This window comes from Oratosquilla oratoria, chromosome 38 (genome assembly GCF_046742065.1).
Source record: "Oratosquilla oratoria isolate Oo_2021 chromosome 38, ASM4674206v1, whole genome shotgun sequence".
NCBI classification, from domain to species: domain Eukaryota; kingdom Metazoa; phylum Arthropoda; class Malacostraca; order Stomatopoda; family Squillidae; genus Oratosquilla; species Oratosquilla oratoria.
Genome location: NC_134814.1, coordinates 13,426,877 through 13,444,667, shown reverse-complemented (window position 1 = coordinate 13,444,667; position 17,791 = coordinate 13,426,877). Strand labels below are relative to the sequence as shown.

At 39.9% G+C, this 17,791-nt stretch overlaps 1 protein-coding gene across 1 annotated transcript in view; it reads left to right on the top strand.

Moving 5' to 3' along the window:
* Positions 1-17,791, top strand: part of LOC143019799 (cell adhesion molecule Dscam2-like) — a 655,538-nt gene that overhangs the window by 558,208 nt on the left and 79,539 nt on the right. The window contains exons 17-23 of the mRNA XM_076175783.1: positions 2,611-2,755; positions 3,303-3,442; positions 4,602-4,733; positions 4,898-4,909; positions 5,028-5,176; positions 13,200-13,354; positions 17,048-17,349. Of these exons, the coding sequence (XP_076031898.1) occupies positions 2,611-2,755; positions 3,303-3,442; positions 4,602-4,733; positions 4,898-4,909; positions 5,028-5,176; positions 13,200-13,354; positions 17,048-17,349 (1,035 nt within the window). The remainder of the gene's footprint in view (positions 1-2,610; positions 2,756-3,302; positions 3,443-4,601; positions 4,734-4,897; positions 4,910-5,027; positions 5,177-13,199; positions 13,355-17,047; positions 17,350-17,791) is intronic.

The following is a 17,791-nucleotide window of genomic DNA, read 5'->3' as shown; positions in this document are numbered from 1 at the left end:
CATTCTAAAATTCATTGGCACTACTAACCCTGTTTGCACGGGAGGAGAAGTCAAGATGTACAGGGTGATGTTAAGTAAGTGAAAGGGGTGGAGGTAGGAATTGGTAGAAGGTAATAAGAGTCAAGTGGTGTATAGTAGAGTTGCGTAGAATTAAGAGTAGAAAGTACTAAGATTGAATTAATCCAGGTATAGGGCTACGTATATAAGGTAAGAGGACAGAGGTCATGCTTGCAATAGAGAGAATATATAGATGTGGTGCATATGCTGTAATGCTGTTTTATCAAACTAGCATTTGAGACTAGGATTGTAGTGCGTACTTTAGGAGACAGGTTGAGACGGTTAATTACAAGATCTTCAAAACGTTAAACCTTATCCTTCGAAATAACCCAATACGTGACCATGATCCACTTAAAGGAAGTAATGTCATCTATGAATTCACCTGCCCGCATGAAGAACTACAGGCTTCGTCCTACATCCTAAACAGGAACGACATTAAGTCTCCAGAGGACTAATGAGATGGTGCCCCGAAAAGACACTTAAGAGAAAATTATACATCCCTCAAAAAAAAAAAAATAATAATAATAGATAAATAAATAAAAAATATAAATGATAAATATATACTGTATATATATATATATATATATATATATATACATATATATATATACATATATATATACATATATATATATATATATACATATATATATATATATATAACACATATATATACTATATATACGTATGTATATATATATATATATACATATATATAACATATATATATACTATATATACGTATGTATATATATATATATATGAATATATATGTATATCTTATCCGAGAGTTGACACCTTGACATGGTGGATAGGCTTGAGAATCTTGATGATTACAAAAGCTATGTCGATAGAGAGGAAATCTCTGCAGGGTCACCCATATCGAGCAGGTTTTGTAAGAAAGATCAGACAAAAAGCAACTCGCATACACAGTCGCAGGACCCACTGCTGACTGGCACGTCCCTGATGGCGAACAGGGAAATTCCCCATAGCTATATGGGGTACCGTCATAATGACGGCGTAGATCATTGGGCACCCTATAGATATATAGGGCTTCACCGAATATAATGAACAAGGTGACACCAGAAATATCTTACCAGAAACTAGTTGGCATGGAGGTGAGATTACTGCCAAAAAAGTCTTTCATAGCAAACATGAACAGTAAAAACAAAACAAAACCGGGCGTTCATGTTGGATCATCGTCATTGCCTCATGTGCTTACGGGCAGTGTGCCACCGAATGTGAGTAAACACTGTCCAAACAGATCCAAGCCTTGGACATTAAACAACATGAAGAAAATGAAGATCTATACTTACAACGTAAAAACCCTCTCAGAAGACCACAGGCTGGAGAGTCTAATGGAAGAACTGATCAACATCAAGTGGGACATCGTAGGACTGAGCGAAGTCCGAAGAGCGGAAGAAAAGCTGATACAATTACTAGATGGCCACCTCCTGTTCTACTATAGAAGTAAGGACAAAGAAAGATATAGTGGAGTAGGATTGAGAAGTTTGCAGGAGTGACATGACAGAGGATGGCGCGGTCGTGTGAATCATGAAATACCATGAAGGAGACCTTTACTCAGCAGTGGACTCAGGGTGGCTGATTTGATATATATAGATATATATATATATTGTATAAATATATATATATATATATATATATATATATATGCAGAAAGATCACTATAAACAACACGTGATCCACAAATTTTGCTGGTAACCACTAAGGAAATCGGAAGAAAACAGTAATTCCCAAGCGCTTTCGTGTAATACACAACTTCTGGGGAATACTTTATTTACACGAAAGCGCTTGGTAATTACTGTTTTCTTCCGATTTCCTTAGTGGTTACCAGCAATATATACATATATATATATATATATATATATATATATATATATATATATATATATATATATATGAGAAATTCGCTAGTGAACAGCGACATCAATCAGAGAATTTGTATGACCGTCGCGCAGAGGATTCGAACCTACTGCTCTGATGCCAAGAGGCTCCTTTGTCAGTCGTCTTAACCCACTCAGCCACTGATGGTGGTAAGCCACTGATGGTGGTAAGCCACTGATGGTGGTAAGTTCGAATCCTCTGCGCGACGGTCATGAAAAATTATCTGATATATATATATGTGTGTGTGTGTGTGTGTGTGTGTGTGTGTGTGTGTGTGTGTGTGTGTGTGTGTGTGTGTGTGTGTGTGAGTGTACTTATACTCACACCATTGACTCAGCATATAACAATCGCCGTTTAGAAATACTAAAAAAAAATAAGAAAAAATCACCATCCCGCTCCCATGCAATGGAAAGTGAGAAAACCCTGTTAGGGCAAAGCTCTGTCAGTTTTGGCAAGCAGTTTGTTTTGTTTTTTTTCCCGACATTAGGTCTCTTCCCCACCTGGCCAGGACTATCGGGAACCAACGCAGCAAACTCGCAGCGGGTCCCGGGAATCGAACTCACGACTACTTTTTCATGAGTTGGACAAGGGATCCACTGAGCTACCGCTCGGTCTAACTGTGCCTCATTCTATTCTTTCTTCCTGCAGCCCCGCCGGTGTTGGACAAGTCCGGCGAATCCCGCGTCTCTGTCAGACGCGGAGGGAGTGTGACCCTCGAGTGTGAGGCCCGAGGTGATACTCCGATCTCCCTCCTCTGGACCAAGGACGACCGGTCCGTCCCTCAAGCCAACAGGTAAACCTAGAACATATTTAAACCTAACCCAGACCAACTAAACCCAGTCTAGCCCATCCTGTTCCACCCCAGCTCAGCTCAGCCTTGTCCAGCCCAGCTAAGTTCAGTTCAGTCTGGTCCCTTCCATTCCGACCCAGCTCAGCCAGCCCAGCCCAGCCCAGATCAAACCAGTTAAGCCCAGCTCAGCCAAGCCCAGGCCATGCAAGCCCAGCTCAGCCCAGTCCAATTCCAGCACAGCCCAGCACACCCCAGAAGAGCCCGGAACAGCGCCAGACCAGCTTAGGCTAGCCCATCCCAACCCATCCCACTCCAACTCAACCCAACTGATTCTAAGTGACCTTACCCGTCTAATGTCCACCTCACCCTATTATATCCATTACCACCCAACTCTGTTACACCCCTGAGTATTTTTGTATTGGAACCAACGATAGGTATCTACTAGTTGTTATCTTCTAATATCCGAGAGAACCATTTCACATTTACACATCTTCAAAATCAATCAGTGAATCTTGAGGCAAAAGCGTGTACTCATCAGCCTTTTTTACAGTCTGGTGGAAGAAATGGCAGGAGGAGTGAGGGGCAAGCTGTTGTTAACGTCGGTAGAGACTGAGGGGGCAGGACCTTACACATGCAAGGCCTCCAATACCTACGGCCAAGACACCTTCACCATCATGCTTGTCGTCCAAGGTGAGTAATGTTACCAAAAATTGTGCCACACAAGTGTAGGGGATTCGATAACCAAAAACCCGTCAACAATTTTGTGTTCTGTACATATTTTGTGGGAAAGGCTAAATAATGATTTGGTTGTGCAGCTGAGACTTACGCTGAGTCTCAGTTGTTCCCCTGCCCTTAAGTTGAATGAAATTACCTGATGTACCTTGGTATGAAAATCAGTTCTATATATAAAAGAGCTTCAGAAAAATTGAAAAAACTGCAGCTTTCCACCTGCAAGCTAAAAAGCAAAAGAAAACAACTGAACTCTTAATTCAAAATATGTGAATTTCAACTTGAAACAGTAGTAGAACTTATATATCGTATTTGGTGAAGATACCAACGCCGAAAAGATCACATAATTTGCGGAATGTCACAGCAAGGTGTCCTATATTGGAAACGCAGAAGAGGTAACTACAAGAATAACTGTTAAATTTAGAAATACTGCTAAACAGTATTTTTTCTATTTGTATTATTTAGTCATTTTAAGCAGGGATTTGCATATTTTAAATTGATGTTTAATTATTTTGAATACCAAGCAACTGTTTTAAGTTCACATTTAATTATCTTGATTTATAGTTCAGTAGTTTCAATTTCAGATTTATTTTTTCATATTCCATGTTGATTTAACTTGAATATAAGTTACCTTATTCATAGTGAATTTCTCCAAGTACAGTTGTCACAATCCCAACCTTCAAACCCAAAATAAAAGAAAACTTCCTCGACCCCTGTTTAAAAAAATAGTTAATAGAGAAGGTGATAAGGAAGGCACATTTTAGAGATTAAAAGTGGAAAGGGAAGATAGTAAACCAAAAATATATTAGTATTTTTTTCGGTCAATGAAAATTAATGTGTTTAAGAATATTATGTCATTTTAAGTTGTACAAGTGTCATGAAAGTCCCGGAGGTCTTATGTACGGTAGTAATCAAGGATCTATCAAGAATCTCCTTCTGCAGTGTAAAATAACCCAAATACTAAGATCAGAAGTGAAGGCTAAAGTAAATATTTGTAATAAAAAGGAAAACTCAGATTTTCAATTTGAACCATAACCTCAAACATGCGTGCAAGAATGTTTTCATCCAAAATGATCCGAAGGAGACCTCACGAGTGGATACTAATATTTTCTTCTTACAGATGTACCGGGGCCTCCTCATGGACTTCGCGTGTCTGAGACTGGTTCCCGGTCTTTGGTGGTGTCCTGGTTGCCTCCAAGGTCTCATCACTCCCCAGTGGACAGCTACATTGTATCTTACAAAGTGGCACAGGGTGAGTGGTACTCACTGAGCTCTGTTGAACTTGAAAATATAGTTCATTGTATTGTTTCCTTCACCCACAAAAAGTGTGTTGTTGTTGTCGTTATTGTCCTCATCCTTTTCCTCTTCATCGGCCTCACACAATATTGAATATCCATATTGTTCTTTTCTTTTCAGAATTTCAACACCGTAAGTGTTCGCGCTAAAAATCTGTTGCTTGGTCCAAAGAATAAATGTGTTAACTGGTGCAATAGCTCCTTGCAGTCTTTTACGCGAAGTCCCTTAATCTTTGGTCTTCCACGAACAGGTGTGTGGTCATCAGGCGAGGGCGAGGTTCTGGTCGAGGGCCACAGTACAAGTGCCAGGTTAGCACCGCTGGTGCCTGCTACGTTGTATCACGTTCGAGTCTCGGCTGCCAATTCCCTTGGCCAGTCTCAACCATCTGAACCTCTGCAGGTGAGTCTCGTACAAATTTCCATTCTCTTGTGACTTAACTTGGCTGAAGGGGTTTATATCTAAGTCTAGTTTGCGTATTTAGTTGTGGTTAACCTAAGAGTCATTGGGTTCAGCTAAAAGATTTAATTACAACGGATTGGGGAACATCATGCGGGACAAGAACTTTCTCAGTCCTGTTGTAGGGTCCTCATGGACCTGAATAAAGTTGTCTTGATTAAGTCAGAACCGTTGAACATGAATGAGTTAAAAGAGGGTGAATTTCAGCCAAGTTGATTTGGTTAGTTACCTTATTCCCTTGAGTAGATAGTGAAAAGACGGATGAATAGCCCTTGCTAAACCTACCATGTTAGCAGCAGCAGCAGCACCAATACCACCACTATAACCCCATCTTGTTAGGATGAAGACATCAAGTACACCATAGTAAGATGTAACTTCCTCCTCTACCACGTACAAACCTTTGCGTTGTCAAATGTAGATCAAACTGCTCATGTCGAAAGACGCATAGCAATAATGATCCAACCAATTCTTAAGAGTTTGCTAGAACTGAACACCCTCCCAGTGTAGTGGAGTTGATTTTTGTAATACTACTGGTCCAGATTTTTATAAACATATTGTTTCTTTCTTGTAAATATTTGGCCCTTAATCGGACTTAAAATCATTACCCCGTAACCCTCAGCTAAATATATCATATACTTGAACCTCCTGTAATTATAATTTTCTTTGTAAATTCCGTCAATTTGTTTGGGTCTAAAAATCATATTGTTTTGGTATTTTCATGCAAAGACAAAAATTAAGATGATAGCCATTATCAGATGAAGAATATTAGTTGTCTCATAAAAATTTCTTCAGTCAAAATAAGAGAACTCACACTTGATTACAACCCTGTTAATCCATTGGAGTGTTCTTGAGTATCTTCATCCCAAACATGTTCAATTATGGAAGAGGATCAGACTATTCGAAACTTGAGAGATGTCTGCTAATTGCAGGTGCTTCTACCGAGTCCTCTGAAGTCTGGCTGTGGCGTCAGGCGCATGTCATCTGTTCTCTTTTTCTTGACAAACTTCTGTGTCTTCTTCATGTTCAGGGGGTGAGGATTCAGCCTTTTCACCCTCCCCTACTGCTGCTGCTGATGATAATGATGACAACAGAACTTGTGTTGTCTGTCCGACCGACTCTTTACATTGCTCTATAACCCTTTATCTACATGGCTGAGACCAGACCAAAAATAATCTTAATATTATTGGGTAATACTTGAGAGTGGATTTAACCCTATTTTCAAGACCAAAAACTCTTGGAACAGCAATTTAAAATCTGGTGAAAGCTGGAAATTTGAGTACAATGCCATTGCCTCTTGATGAAGGGTTAGAGGAATGAAACTTTTGCATGTGCTCCAGATATATATATTGTTTTAGACTTAAGTGTTCTGAATTGTTGTGTGAAGAGCATGTGGTTTTTATTATATATCTTGTAGCAACCATGTTCACTGGACGTATTTCATCAAATTAATACGGAAGACGAAAAAACATGTATATATCTAATTGTTTTATATGACATTTATTTTAACCAGTATCCAGCATGATATACTGCAATGAATTATTACCACGAACTCGAGTTTTATTTCTTTCTTTCCTTACTTTTACAATTACCGTATTTACCAATGGATAAGACGCACTTCCATATAAGATGCATTTTTATTTACATGAATATTTCAGCTATTTCATTTTGTTTCAATATATCTATTGAAAGTGGTTTTAGAGTAGTTTTGTGGGCATACACATGATTATATGCATCCAAGTACAGTGAATACTGGGGTAGACTATGTCATATACCTTAGATCTAAATGTCACGGAATGACTGCGCATGAGTGAACTTGGTAAACATTCTTTTAATATTTGTATTTATTTATTAAATTTTAAGTATTAAGTGGTGTTTCTTAATAATAACAGTCGTTCAATAATATAAGATATATATTTAGTGTGAAATATATATTTAGTGTAGTTTATGTATGCTGAGGAAGGAGGTACATGGGGATGATCTGAACTTTCATTGGTTGATATATTGTAATGTACCGTAAGCCATTACTTACTCCATCAATAAATTTGCCGTGTGCACTAATAGGTTGTGAGAATTAAGCTTTCTTTTTGACAAGATGTTTCTTGACTTCGGAGTCTCGTTTCCGATCCAAAAAACGGGCGCCTTAAACATAAATTAATTGTTTATACTTTTCTATGAGAAAACGCGTCTTATCCACTGGCAAATTGGATTTGTCTTTTATTATGAATGTTGAGAGATGCTTTGTATGAAACATGAAATCAAAATTGTGTATTTACCTAGTATTTACCTAGTTGTATTTTACGGGAAGGGGAGCTATGCTCGTAGAGTCTCGTCTTCATATCTCGTTTTATCTCGTGTGTGTGTGTGTGTGTGTGTGTGTGTGTGTGTGTGTGTGTGTGTGTGTGTGTGTGTGTGTGTGTGTGTGTGTGTGTATGTGCGCGCGAGTGTGCTTTTGTTTTATTTATTCAGTATTTTATCTACTTGTTTATTTGTTTACCTAGTTGTGGCTTATAGAAACTAAAGACAACGTACTGATTTGTGAGTGTGATTTTTGTTACTATTTTCTATTTTCTGGCTTGATGAATGAAAATATGACCAGCCTTTATAGATATATGAGCGGCGAAGAGTATTAATATCATTAGTGGAAAAAACAAAAAAACATAGGATTAAAACAAAGGTGAAAAGGTACAGTTCTCAAAATGGAATGGTAGACTCAATTGTAACCAGACATAAATGATAAATAATAAGAACAAAAAACAGAATGATAATAAAAGAGTTGGGAAAGAAGAAGTTTGAGGAAAATAGAAAATGGGAACGAGTGAAATAAACAAACGCGGAAGTCAATGTACTATCGGCAGCACAGTTGTTGGACAGTCGCTCGTGACGGGAATAGATGTAACAGTGGTGTAGTTTAGTTAAGGTTTATTCAACAATATGAAATACAATTTAGACATACATATATACAATTTTTTTTACAAAATTAGTAGTTGAAAAGGGAGAGCGTGAAGCAAAGCTTATGGTTTTGTTTATAGGGTAGTGAAACAATGCAAATGGGTCGGAAGTTCGGAACAAACATCATTATAATGAACAGTTTACCATATTCGGAATTTCCACCATATCTGTGAAGTTGATGCGATGTGTGTGCGTAGATATGATATTGACAAGACCAATAAATAATCACTGACCAGAACCAACAGCAGTCAAGTGGTGGTTAGTTATGAGTAGTGGGCGTTACCTGCTGCTTGACTAATGTAGATAGATGCACAGGTCTGTCACCGTAAACGGCGTAAGAGTCTGTCTGTGGCGTGAATGTGACCCATTTTTATAAGTGTTTTTAACCAATTTAATTGCACATAAAATAATCATCTGTTATATATTCTCTACATAAATATGAGTTTTCATCACATGATATGAACACCCTGTTAAAGTGTCAATGGCATGTTAGTGACATCAATAGACGATTTTACATATTGCTGCGTCCTAATTTTATTACCCATCGATGAGCACGAAAACATTGGATAAAAATTAAGTTTGTATACAACAGTCTATTGAGTAATAAAATATAAAGTATTCAGTAGTAGGTTCATCCACCTCCTTTATCAATTACCTCACAAGGGTGTCTGACATAGAGGACATGTTCCTCACAAAGTGTGCTTTCCTCCGGAGCATTTCCTACACGCGTTAAACGTGGACCATCAAAACAACCGCTGTCCTCTTCTCTTCGTCTTCCAACGTATTCACCACATTTTTCCTTATTTTTACAATAGGATTCACAATAGAGTTTTCACAATCCTTGCTGGGCCACTGTAGGAGTTGTAGGTTCTCCTGAATTGCAAACTACTCATGGAATACTCTCATGTGAACTAGGCAATAATCCTGCAGGAAACTGGTGGTTCTTTTCCCATAGGGATGCGAAGGAAAAAATTCTGAAGAAGGGCAATGTGATTTTGTGCCGTTAACCAGCCTTCCACTATCGTCCCATCTTCGACTCTGAGGATGAAGATTCATCCAAACACGTTGCAAATCACGTGGGAAATGTTCCAGAGAAATGCAAGCCTTGTGAGGAACATATCCTTTAAGTCTTGTTTCATACGTATCGACTTTTTGTCTTGCACCGTCCACGACACGACGATGTGATCTCAAATAATCATGGGTGTATCTATGGACCCTTTCACACGTGGTCGTGAAATGTGCAAGTGTCCATAGACACCTATGATTATTTAAGAGACAACGTCGCGTCGTGGACGGCGAACAGCGAAAAATCAGTACTTGTGAAACGAGTTTATGTCAGGCAGATTGCATGAGGTAATTGGTATTGTATTGCTTAATAGACATTGTTGGATGAAAGCTTCATTTTATCCATTATTTATTTACCGTGGTAAATTCGTAGATTTCACCCTCACTGATGGGGTACAAGGTCAGGACGCATCGACTTAGCAAAATGTAGAATCATAAATTGATGTGTCTAACATGTCATTGACATTTGAACAGGGTGTTCATATCATACAGTGAAACTAATATTTATGTAGAGAATAAATAATCATCAGTATTATAATACTGATGATTATTCTATTTGCATGGGGGCGGAGAAGGGGGGGTCGCCGATTTAATGAAGCGGCCATGCTGTGGATGTGCTGTGCCATGCGACACTGCTTTGACCCAGGGCAATGGACAGGGTTCGGGGGTGACCCGTCATCCAGGAGGTGCTAAGATAAGAGGGAGGGTGTAGGGGAGTGGAGTGTATTTAGGGATGGATTGGGTGGGATGATTTCATGCCTTTTTCTTTTTGGCTACCTCCCTTGTAAGGGGGAAAAAGCCTTGGTATATGTATGTATGTATGTATTAATTATATGAATACAGACGCGAGCTCAGTGCTTTTGCCATCAAACATTATAATTACTGGCAACTCTATTTCAGTGATATAGTGTGATTCTGCCCTACCATCCCCTATGGGCGGCCGAGCGTAATAAAGCTATGCGATGTTATTATGGATAATCGTTGAGTCGTTCATACGAACTCCATTAATGACACTAATTTCTATAAGGACTGTTCCCTAACAACCGTACAATTCATTTTAGCTCCCCGAGCAAATTGAATTCGGTGGTCCTTAACGACTTTTAACATTGTATTACCTCGACAAGTGAGAATAGAATATTACAAAGGAAGACCATGTCGACAGGAGACCTTTTGGTCCATAACTAGGTAGGATGCGGAAAAATAAGGAAATAAAAAATAAATAAAAAAGTTGATAAATGAATAAAATAAGTAAATAGATAATGATTAATAATAAGCAAACAAAAATAAAAATAAATCATCATAAACAACACATAAATAAATAAATAAATAAATAACAAAAAATAAACAGATAGATAATAATAACAAAAAAATGGCAGACATTACTGCATATTGCTTAGGTGCTTATCTAAAGGAACCTCAAACTTCGAATTGTACTACATTGCATTGCCTCTGCAGGACGTTTATTCCATTCATTACTACACGGTTGGTGAAGTTGTTTCAACCCACTTCCAAATTAAATCTACCCTGGCAGTTTGAGACCATTATTTCTTGTCTGATTCGCATTCAGTGTGAAAATTTCGTCACTTTTGATGTTGTCAATTCCCTTTAGAATCTTAAAGACCTGTATCAAATCACCCCTGAGTCTACGCTTTTTTAGGGAAAATAGATTCATATGTTTTAGTCGATTTTCATATGATTTATTTCTGATATTTGGAATTAGTTTTGTGGCTCATAGATGTACTTTTTTCTAATCTGTCAATGTCTTTAATGAGATTCGGTGACGATACAGATATATCATATTCTAAATATGGACTTTTAAAATCAAAAGATCGTGCAATCAGTCCTAGAATCTTATTTGTTTTTTCTGAGGCAGAAATACACTGCTTAGATGATTTGAGATCATTACTGATAATTACGCCGAGGTCCTTTTCACTACTCAGTTTTGTTCACGAATTTCAAAATAACTTGTAATCGTACTTATTGCTATTTTTGCCTATGTGCGTAACCTTACATTTATTGTGTTAATTTTCATTAGCCATTCCGAACAGTTTTGTATCATCAGCAAATTTGGAGACAATAGATTTCAGTCTATAAATACTATGAATAGAAGTGGCTCGATAACGGAACCCTGAGGAACTCTACTTGTAATAGTTGTCCATCTAGAAGTCTTGCCATTTTTAACAACCTATATAATTGTTCAAACTTAATTGCATAAAGCTCGTTGTTGTTGTTGTTTTTTGGGGGGAGGGGTCACGATAAGATGAAATTTGTTTAAAACACTCATAAAAAAGTGACTTATTTACGTCTCATCCACACATCTCACGCCATTTAAGGAATCCCAGCCTTGTGCTCCTTTCGTAGCAAAATACGGCTTCACATGGACAGATCTGCCTACAGTAGTCATTCAGCAGGTACCCGCCCTCGTATTCACACTACTAGCCACCAATCACCACTTGACTGCTGTTGATATTGGTCAATGATGATTTTTTCGTCATATCAATATCATTTCTACACACACATATTGTATCAACTTTATAGATATAGCAGATATCCGAAAATTATAAACTGGTCATTACAATGGCGTTTGCTCCGGACCATTCGCACTGTTTCACTATCATGTAAACAAACGCCCTGCTTCCACGAGCGACTGTCCAAACAGTGTACCATAAGTGCTAGCGATAGTATTCCCGGTGCCAAAAACTTGTTCCCATGTACCACGCATGTTTACATCCACAAAGTTGAGTGGAGTCAGGGCTTGATTCATATTGGCTGCCGCCTGCCGCATTAACAGCAGTTTGCCACCCATAGTACGAGTGTAGTTGGAAGTCGTGATTCCGCCTCTCCACAGAGCTACCAGTTTTGTAGACGTAAACATATGTGATATGTTGAAATTAATTTTTGGTGCCGGATGTACAAATGACTACACACTACACAGTGACGAGCATGCAAGATAACATACAGTCAATTGATAGAAGAGTTAAGTTACCCGTAGCCCTCGGAAGGCTTAACTAACTAATGATCAGGCTTTGGAAATTAACTCCTTTGCTAGAACCTGAGTATGAATGGTCCTTGATCAGCTGGGTGAGATTAACTGTGTTTTCGATGTATGTATTGCATGACTGGAGCAGGGAAGAGAGATTGCAAAAGGTAGGAATAAGTGGAGGGAGTGTGTTAATATATTGATGGGTGACACAGCCCTAAAGGATGATCCCCATATCTGCCCCATAGATGATTGGAAAAAGGAGGTGGGGCATTACCCTAAAGTAAAGTGGTGGTGGTAAACCAGCTTCAGCTGTTATGCTCTACTGTAAATAAATTGTACCTCACTGCACTGTGTTTGACTCAATTAGTATGGCGGGGGAGGTGGACTATTCCATCCTTGAGGTACTGAAATGGGAGGGATGGACCCGTGGGATTTCGGTGTAGGAGTGTAATTTGACTCGATGAAAACCCCTTTATATGGGAGATCTATGGGCACATACACATGCATATACAAAACACGTGTAGATAAACATGACATCTAAAATAATACATCTCCACACTTACAATTGTTCTCACACAAAATCTTTGAAGAGACGACTTGGAGACGTGAAGGAAAAACATGAGATGTATATGGTATAGGTGAGTAAAAGTAGCAACGACTGTAACAGCACTGTAGGAGAGAGGGCAAACGCAGAGTATGGGATCCAATATAATTAACGATATATTGGATCCATACTCTGCGTTTGGCCGCTCTCCTACATGTGGTATAGGTACTCCAAGTAAGTAATGTATGACATTTCTTCCGCATTATATATCATATGCAATATCTCTTCCTCACCGTTAATACTTAACACCTCTTCCACGTTGATGACATTGCCACATTCAGTAAAAAGTGTAATCCATATTAGGATAATGCTATATGTCTTACCCATGTGATATATTATAACTATATTCTCAACGTCATTTATAGGTCAACACTGACGGAGAAGCACCCTCAGGACCTCCGCGAGACGTGGAGATTGTCGAGTCATCTCCAACAACCATTGAGGTTCGTTGGAAGGCTCCTGCCTCCGAGTCCATCCACGGTTCTCTGCAAGGTTACCACGTTGGCTACCGTAAACACAAGTGAGTCCTTCCAATAGTTATTTTTCATTGTTTTTATCAATATCATTAGATAACTGAATAGAATCAACAGTAACGGTGTAGTCAATCAAATAGTTCCGTATGTCGTCCCCGGATTCGAACCAAGGCTCGCAAGATTTCGAAGCCGACGCTTTTACTAATAGGCTATCGGTTGTTTAAAATCCTTCATCCTGGGAATGAGTCTAGTCCCGAGGAATTAAGTCGACTGCTAACTGTCGTCCGTACTTATATTTTACGAAGAATTAACAACACTCTTAGCTTCGTGATTAAGTTAGTACGTTTCCTTTGTGGACTTTTCGTCGTTGTCATACCTGAATCGAATTACAGGTGACGGTGTAGTCAATTAAATAATTCCGACTATTGCTCTCGGATAACCGATAGCCTAACGAGTAAAAGCGCCGGAAATTTTTGATTGACTACACCGTCACTGGTGATTCTATTCTGGTATGACAACGATGAAAAGTCCACAAAGGAAACGTACCAGCTTAACCACAAAGCTACGAGTGTTGTTAATTCTTCGTAAAATATAAGTACGGACGGCAGTTAGCAATCTACTTAATTCCTTGGGAATAGATTCATTCCCAGATTAAAGAATTTTAGACAACCAATAGCCTAGTGGTAAAAGCATCAGCTTCGTAATCGCGAGCCTTGGTTGGAATCCGGAGACGACAGTCGGAATTATTTGATTGACTACACCGTCACTGGTGATCCTATTCAGGTATGACAACGACGAAAAGTCCACAAAGGAAACGTACTAGCTTAACCACGAAGCTACGTGTGTTGTTAATTCTTCGTAAAATATAAGTACGGACGGCAGTTAGCAGTCGACTTAATTCCTCGGGAGTAGATTCATTCCCAGGTTGAACGATTTTAGACAACCGGTAGCCTAGTGGTAAAAGCGTCAGCTTCGTAATTTCGCGAGCCTTAGTTCGAATCCGGGGACGACAGTCGGAATTATATGATTATCAGATAAAGTGTAGACTAAGGTGATGACCTGTTCCATAAGATGAGTGGACTGGATATGAACTGATGGTTTTATTGAGAAAGTGATTAGGTGTAGTCTTTGCAAAGTTTAAGTGGGAAGGATTCTAAGGAACGCGTGTGGTGGGACAATTAAAAAGGATAAATATCTTGCCATCCCCCGCCTAACCACCTCGCTCTATGGATAATGGCTGATTTGGGTGAAAATAAGAATATTTTTCAATTCCCTGTTTATTCACACACTTTATATTGAAATTGTGATATACAACATACACACACATGCGAACAAAGATTTGAGAAATTACATCTATCAACACTGGAACTGAGAAGAGAAAGAGGTGATTTGTTGACCATTTACAGAATTATGAAAGGGATGGTAATTCTCGATAGAGATGACTTATTAAAGTGGGACAAAAGAGAAACAAGAAGACACGAAAAGAAGCTAAAGAAGGACGGTTACAGAAGAGACCTGAAAAATAATAGCTTCCCACATAGAGTGAATGATGTATGGAACAAACTAAACGGAGAAACACTGAGTGTCGAAACTAAACACGATTTGAGAATAAACTGGATGCGGAGAGATACGAAAACGGGTCACTACAAGCATAGCTCTCGTCCCGTAAAATACAACTAGGTAAATACATACACACACACACACACACGCACACACACACGCACGCACACACACACGCACACACACACACACACACACACACACACACACACACACACACACACACACACACGACTCGGTTGCGCGGTTGATAGAGTCCCCGATTGTCAAAACGGCGATCCGGGTTCGAATCCTGCCCAGGGCTGAGATAATTTCAGTATCGCTGCGCTTCGGGTCGTTACTCCAACTCTCGTTGGCCGGGAGTTGGGTGTATGTGTGTGCGTGTAAGGTCACAGCATTACCCATAGATCGGTTTTACGAGCTCTGAGCTCTCTCCCGGGAGGGAAATAGCTGTCAATCACGAGTCCAACACGTGATCCAAATATCATAGTGAATCACACATACACACGCACACACACTCGTGGCGCTGTGGTTAGAATTCTCGCCTGCTACTACAGCTGTCCTGGATTGACTCCCGCCCAGGGCTAAAATAATTTCAGTATCGCTTCGTTACGGAGTGTTACTCCAACTCTCGTGGGCGGGGGGTTGGGGTGTGTGTGCGTGTAAGGTCAGTATTACCCACAGATTGGCCATACGAGCTCTGAGCTCTCATCCGGGAGGTTAATAACTGTCGATCATGAGTCCAACACGTGATCTAAGACCATGGTGAATCACACACACACACACACACACACACACACACACACACACACACACACACCTCATGGCGCTGTGGTTAGAGTTCTCGCCTGCTACTACGGCAGTCCGAGTTCGACCCCCCCCCCCCCCCGGCTGAAATAATTTCAGTATCGCTTCGCTCCGGAGTGTTACTCCATCTCTCGTGGGCGGGGAGTTGGGTGTGTGCATGCGTGTAAGGTCACAGTATTACCCATAGATCGGTTATACGAGCTCTGAGCTCTCATCCAACACGTAATCCAAGACCATGGTGAATCACACACACACACATACACACACACATTTTGTTGTTCTCTTGGCCTTTTCTCCAACCCTGTACCTCTTCTGCTATGGACTCTTTATTCTCTTTATTATTATTCTTTAATTCCTCATTCTCATCTTTTACTTCTTTTAACTGTCTTTTTAATTCTTCAATTTATTTAGGTTTTGGTTCTCCTTTTGTAGTTCTTCCAATTTATCAACTCTTTGAGTAATCCGTGTCCGTTCATTTTCTCTAGTTTTTCCTCTAGACTTGCTAATCGGGGGAGGTTGGCATCCCCTCCCTCATTAAATCCATGAAAATTATTATCTCCACTTTCTATTGTGCTGTTCTCATCTATATTTCTAATTTTAGTGCCTTTACTGATATTTTCGACTTCACCTGCGTCGTCTGCAGCCCTTTTGTTGACAATTCTTCTGACGTCCGGGGGAGCCCGTTCGTCTCCCTCCACATTTCCTTCCATTTTACTCAGTAATCCCTCCCTTTCTCCTTTTCTTCACCTTCCCACTACACCACGAGTTTTTCCCTTCCCTACTAGTACAACAAAGGTACCCCCTCGTCGTTGAGATCGACGAAATTTGAAGTTTTCCTGGAGTTCCAAACTTCGCTGTCACTTCGGCCGTCGTGTGTGTGTGTATTATGGGAGCTCAATGGCAGACGCTCCATGTTTGGTCTACGAGAGTGATTTTGCCACTCAGGCTCCATTGAATTCTATGAGAAGTGTATAACTCTGAAATATAAAACTAGCAAAAGCACCAGGAAATGAAGGAAATGTTGTAGCTGCCATTACTTGTTATTAGCTTTATCATTAAATTTGCACTGGTATTGTTTTCATAGCATTCCCCTAATATAAATCTTATGTTTGTCTTCATCCTCATCATTATGTTTCCCTGAACTCATTCATCTTAACCAAACGACCTAATTTCTTCCTACTGCATTCACACTCACACCAAGCTTTCTTTGTATATACCCAGACATGCAAGAACATGTCTGGGTTAATTCGGGTCATGCTTATGTGGCAGAAGGGAGTACACTTTCACCCCTGGGATCTCCCTCAAAGATGAGGCTTGTTCATAGTACAGGCCACAATTAACTAATTCTTCCTCCTCTTGTTTCTTATTCATAGCGTTGGCACTGAGGGTTCCTTCAACTTCACCACTGTCGGCATGAGTTTGGCAGGGACCAATTCCGTTGGAGTGGTTGGAGTGGGAGGAGGTAGCGGCGGCGTAAGTGGAAGCCACAGTAGTGGAGGCGGTGGAAGCGGGGCACCAGTAGTCGGAACCAGCGGCAGCAGCAGTCTGACAGGTGGTCGTGTACAGCTGGCTGGGTTGCACGCGTGGACACAGTACGCCATCGTGGTGCAAGCCTTCAACAGTCATGGGAGTGGCCCCCTCTCACCAGCACTCCTCGTCCGTACTGCTGAAGACAGTGAGTATTCATTTAGCTGTCCAGTTGTATTCGTCTAATTATATTTTGTAAACGTTGAACCAGGATCATGTTGTCCTGCAACACCCTCCCCATCTACTTCCATCCAACAGAATTCCAAGATTGTTGACATTTTGACAAGCATAGTACCAAAACAAGTGGACATTCCATGACCACGCCACCTCACTATCTAAAACATTCCAAAACCACAGCATAATGTTCCTCATTATGCTGTGGTCTTCTTTAGTTTGTCATCATGTTCTATAGCTTCAAGCTCCATGGAGGACATGACTGTTAAGGGCTTTCTACCTCCATAGTAACCTGGTGATGTTGAAAATGGTGGCAGCAGTGATATGATTGTGTTGATAAGGTTAATGAACTCCATTTTACCACTTGTCAGTCTTGTTTCATGGCAATCGTTGCCTAGCACTGCAGCCCTGAAATA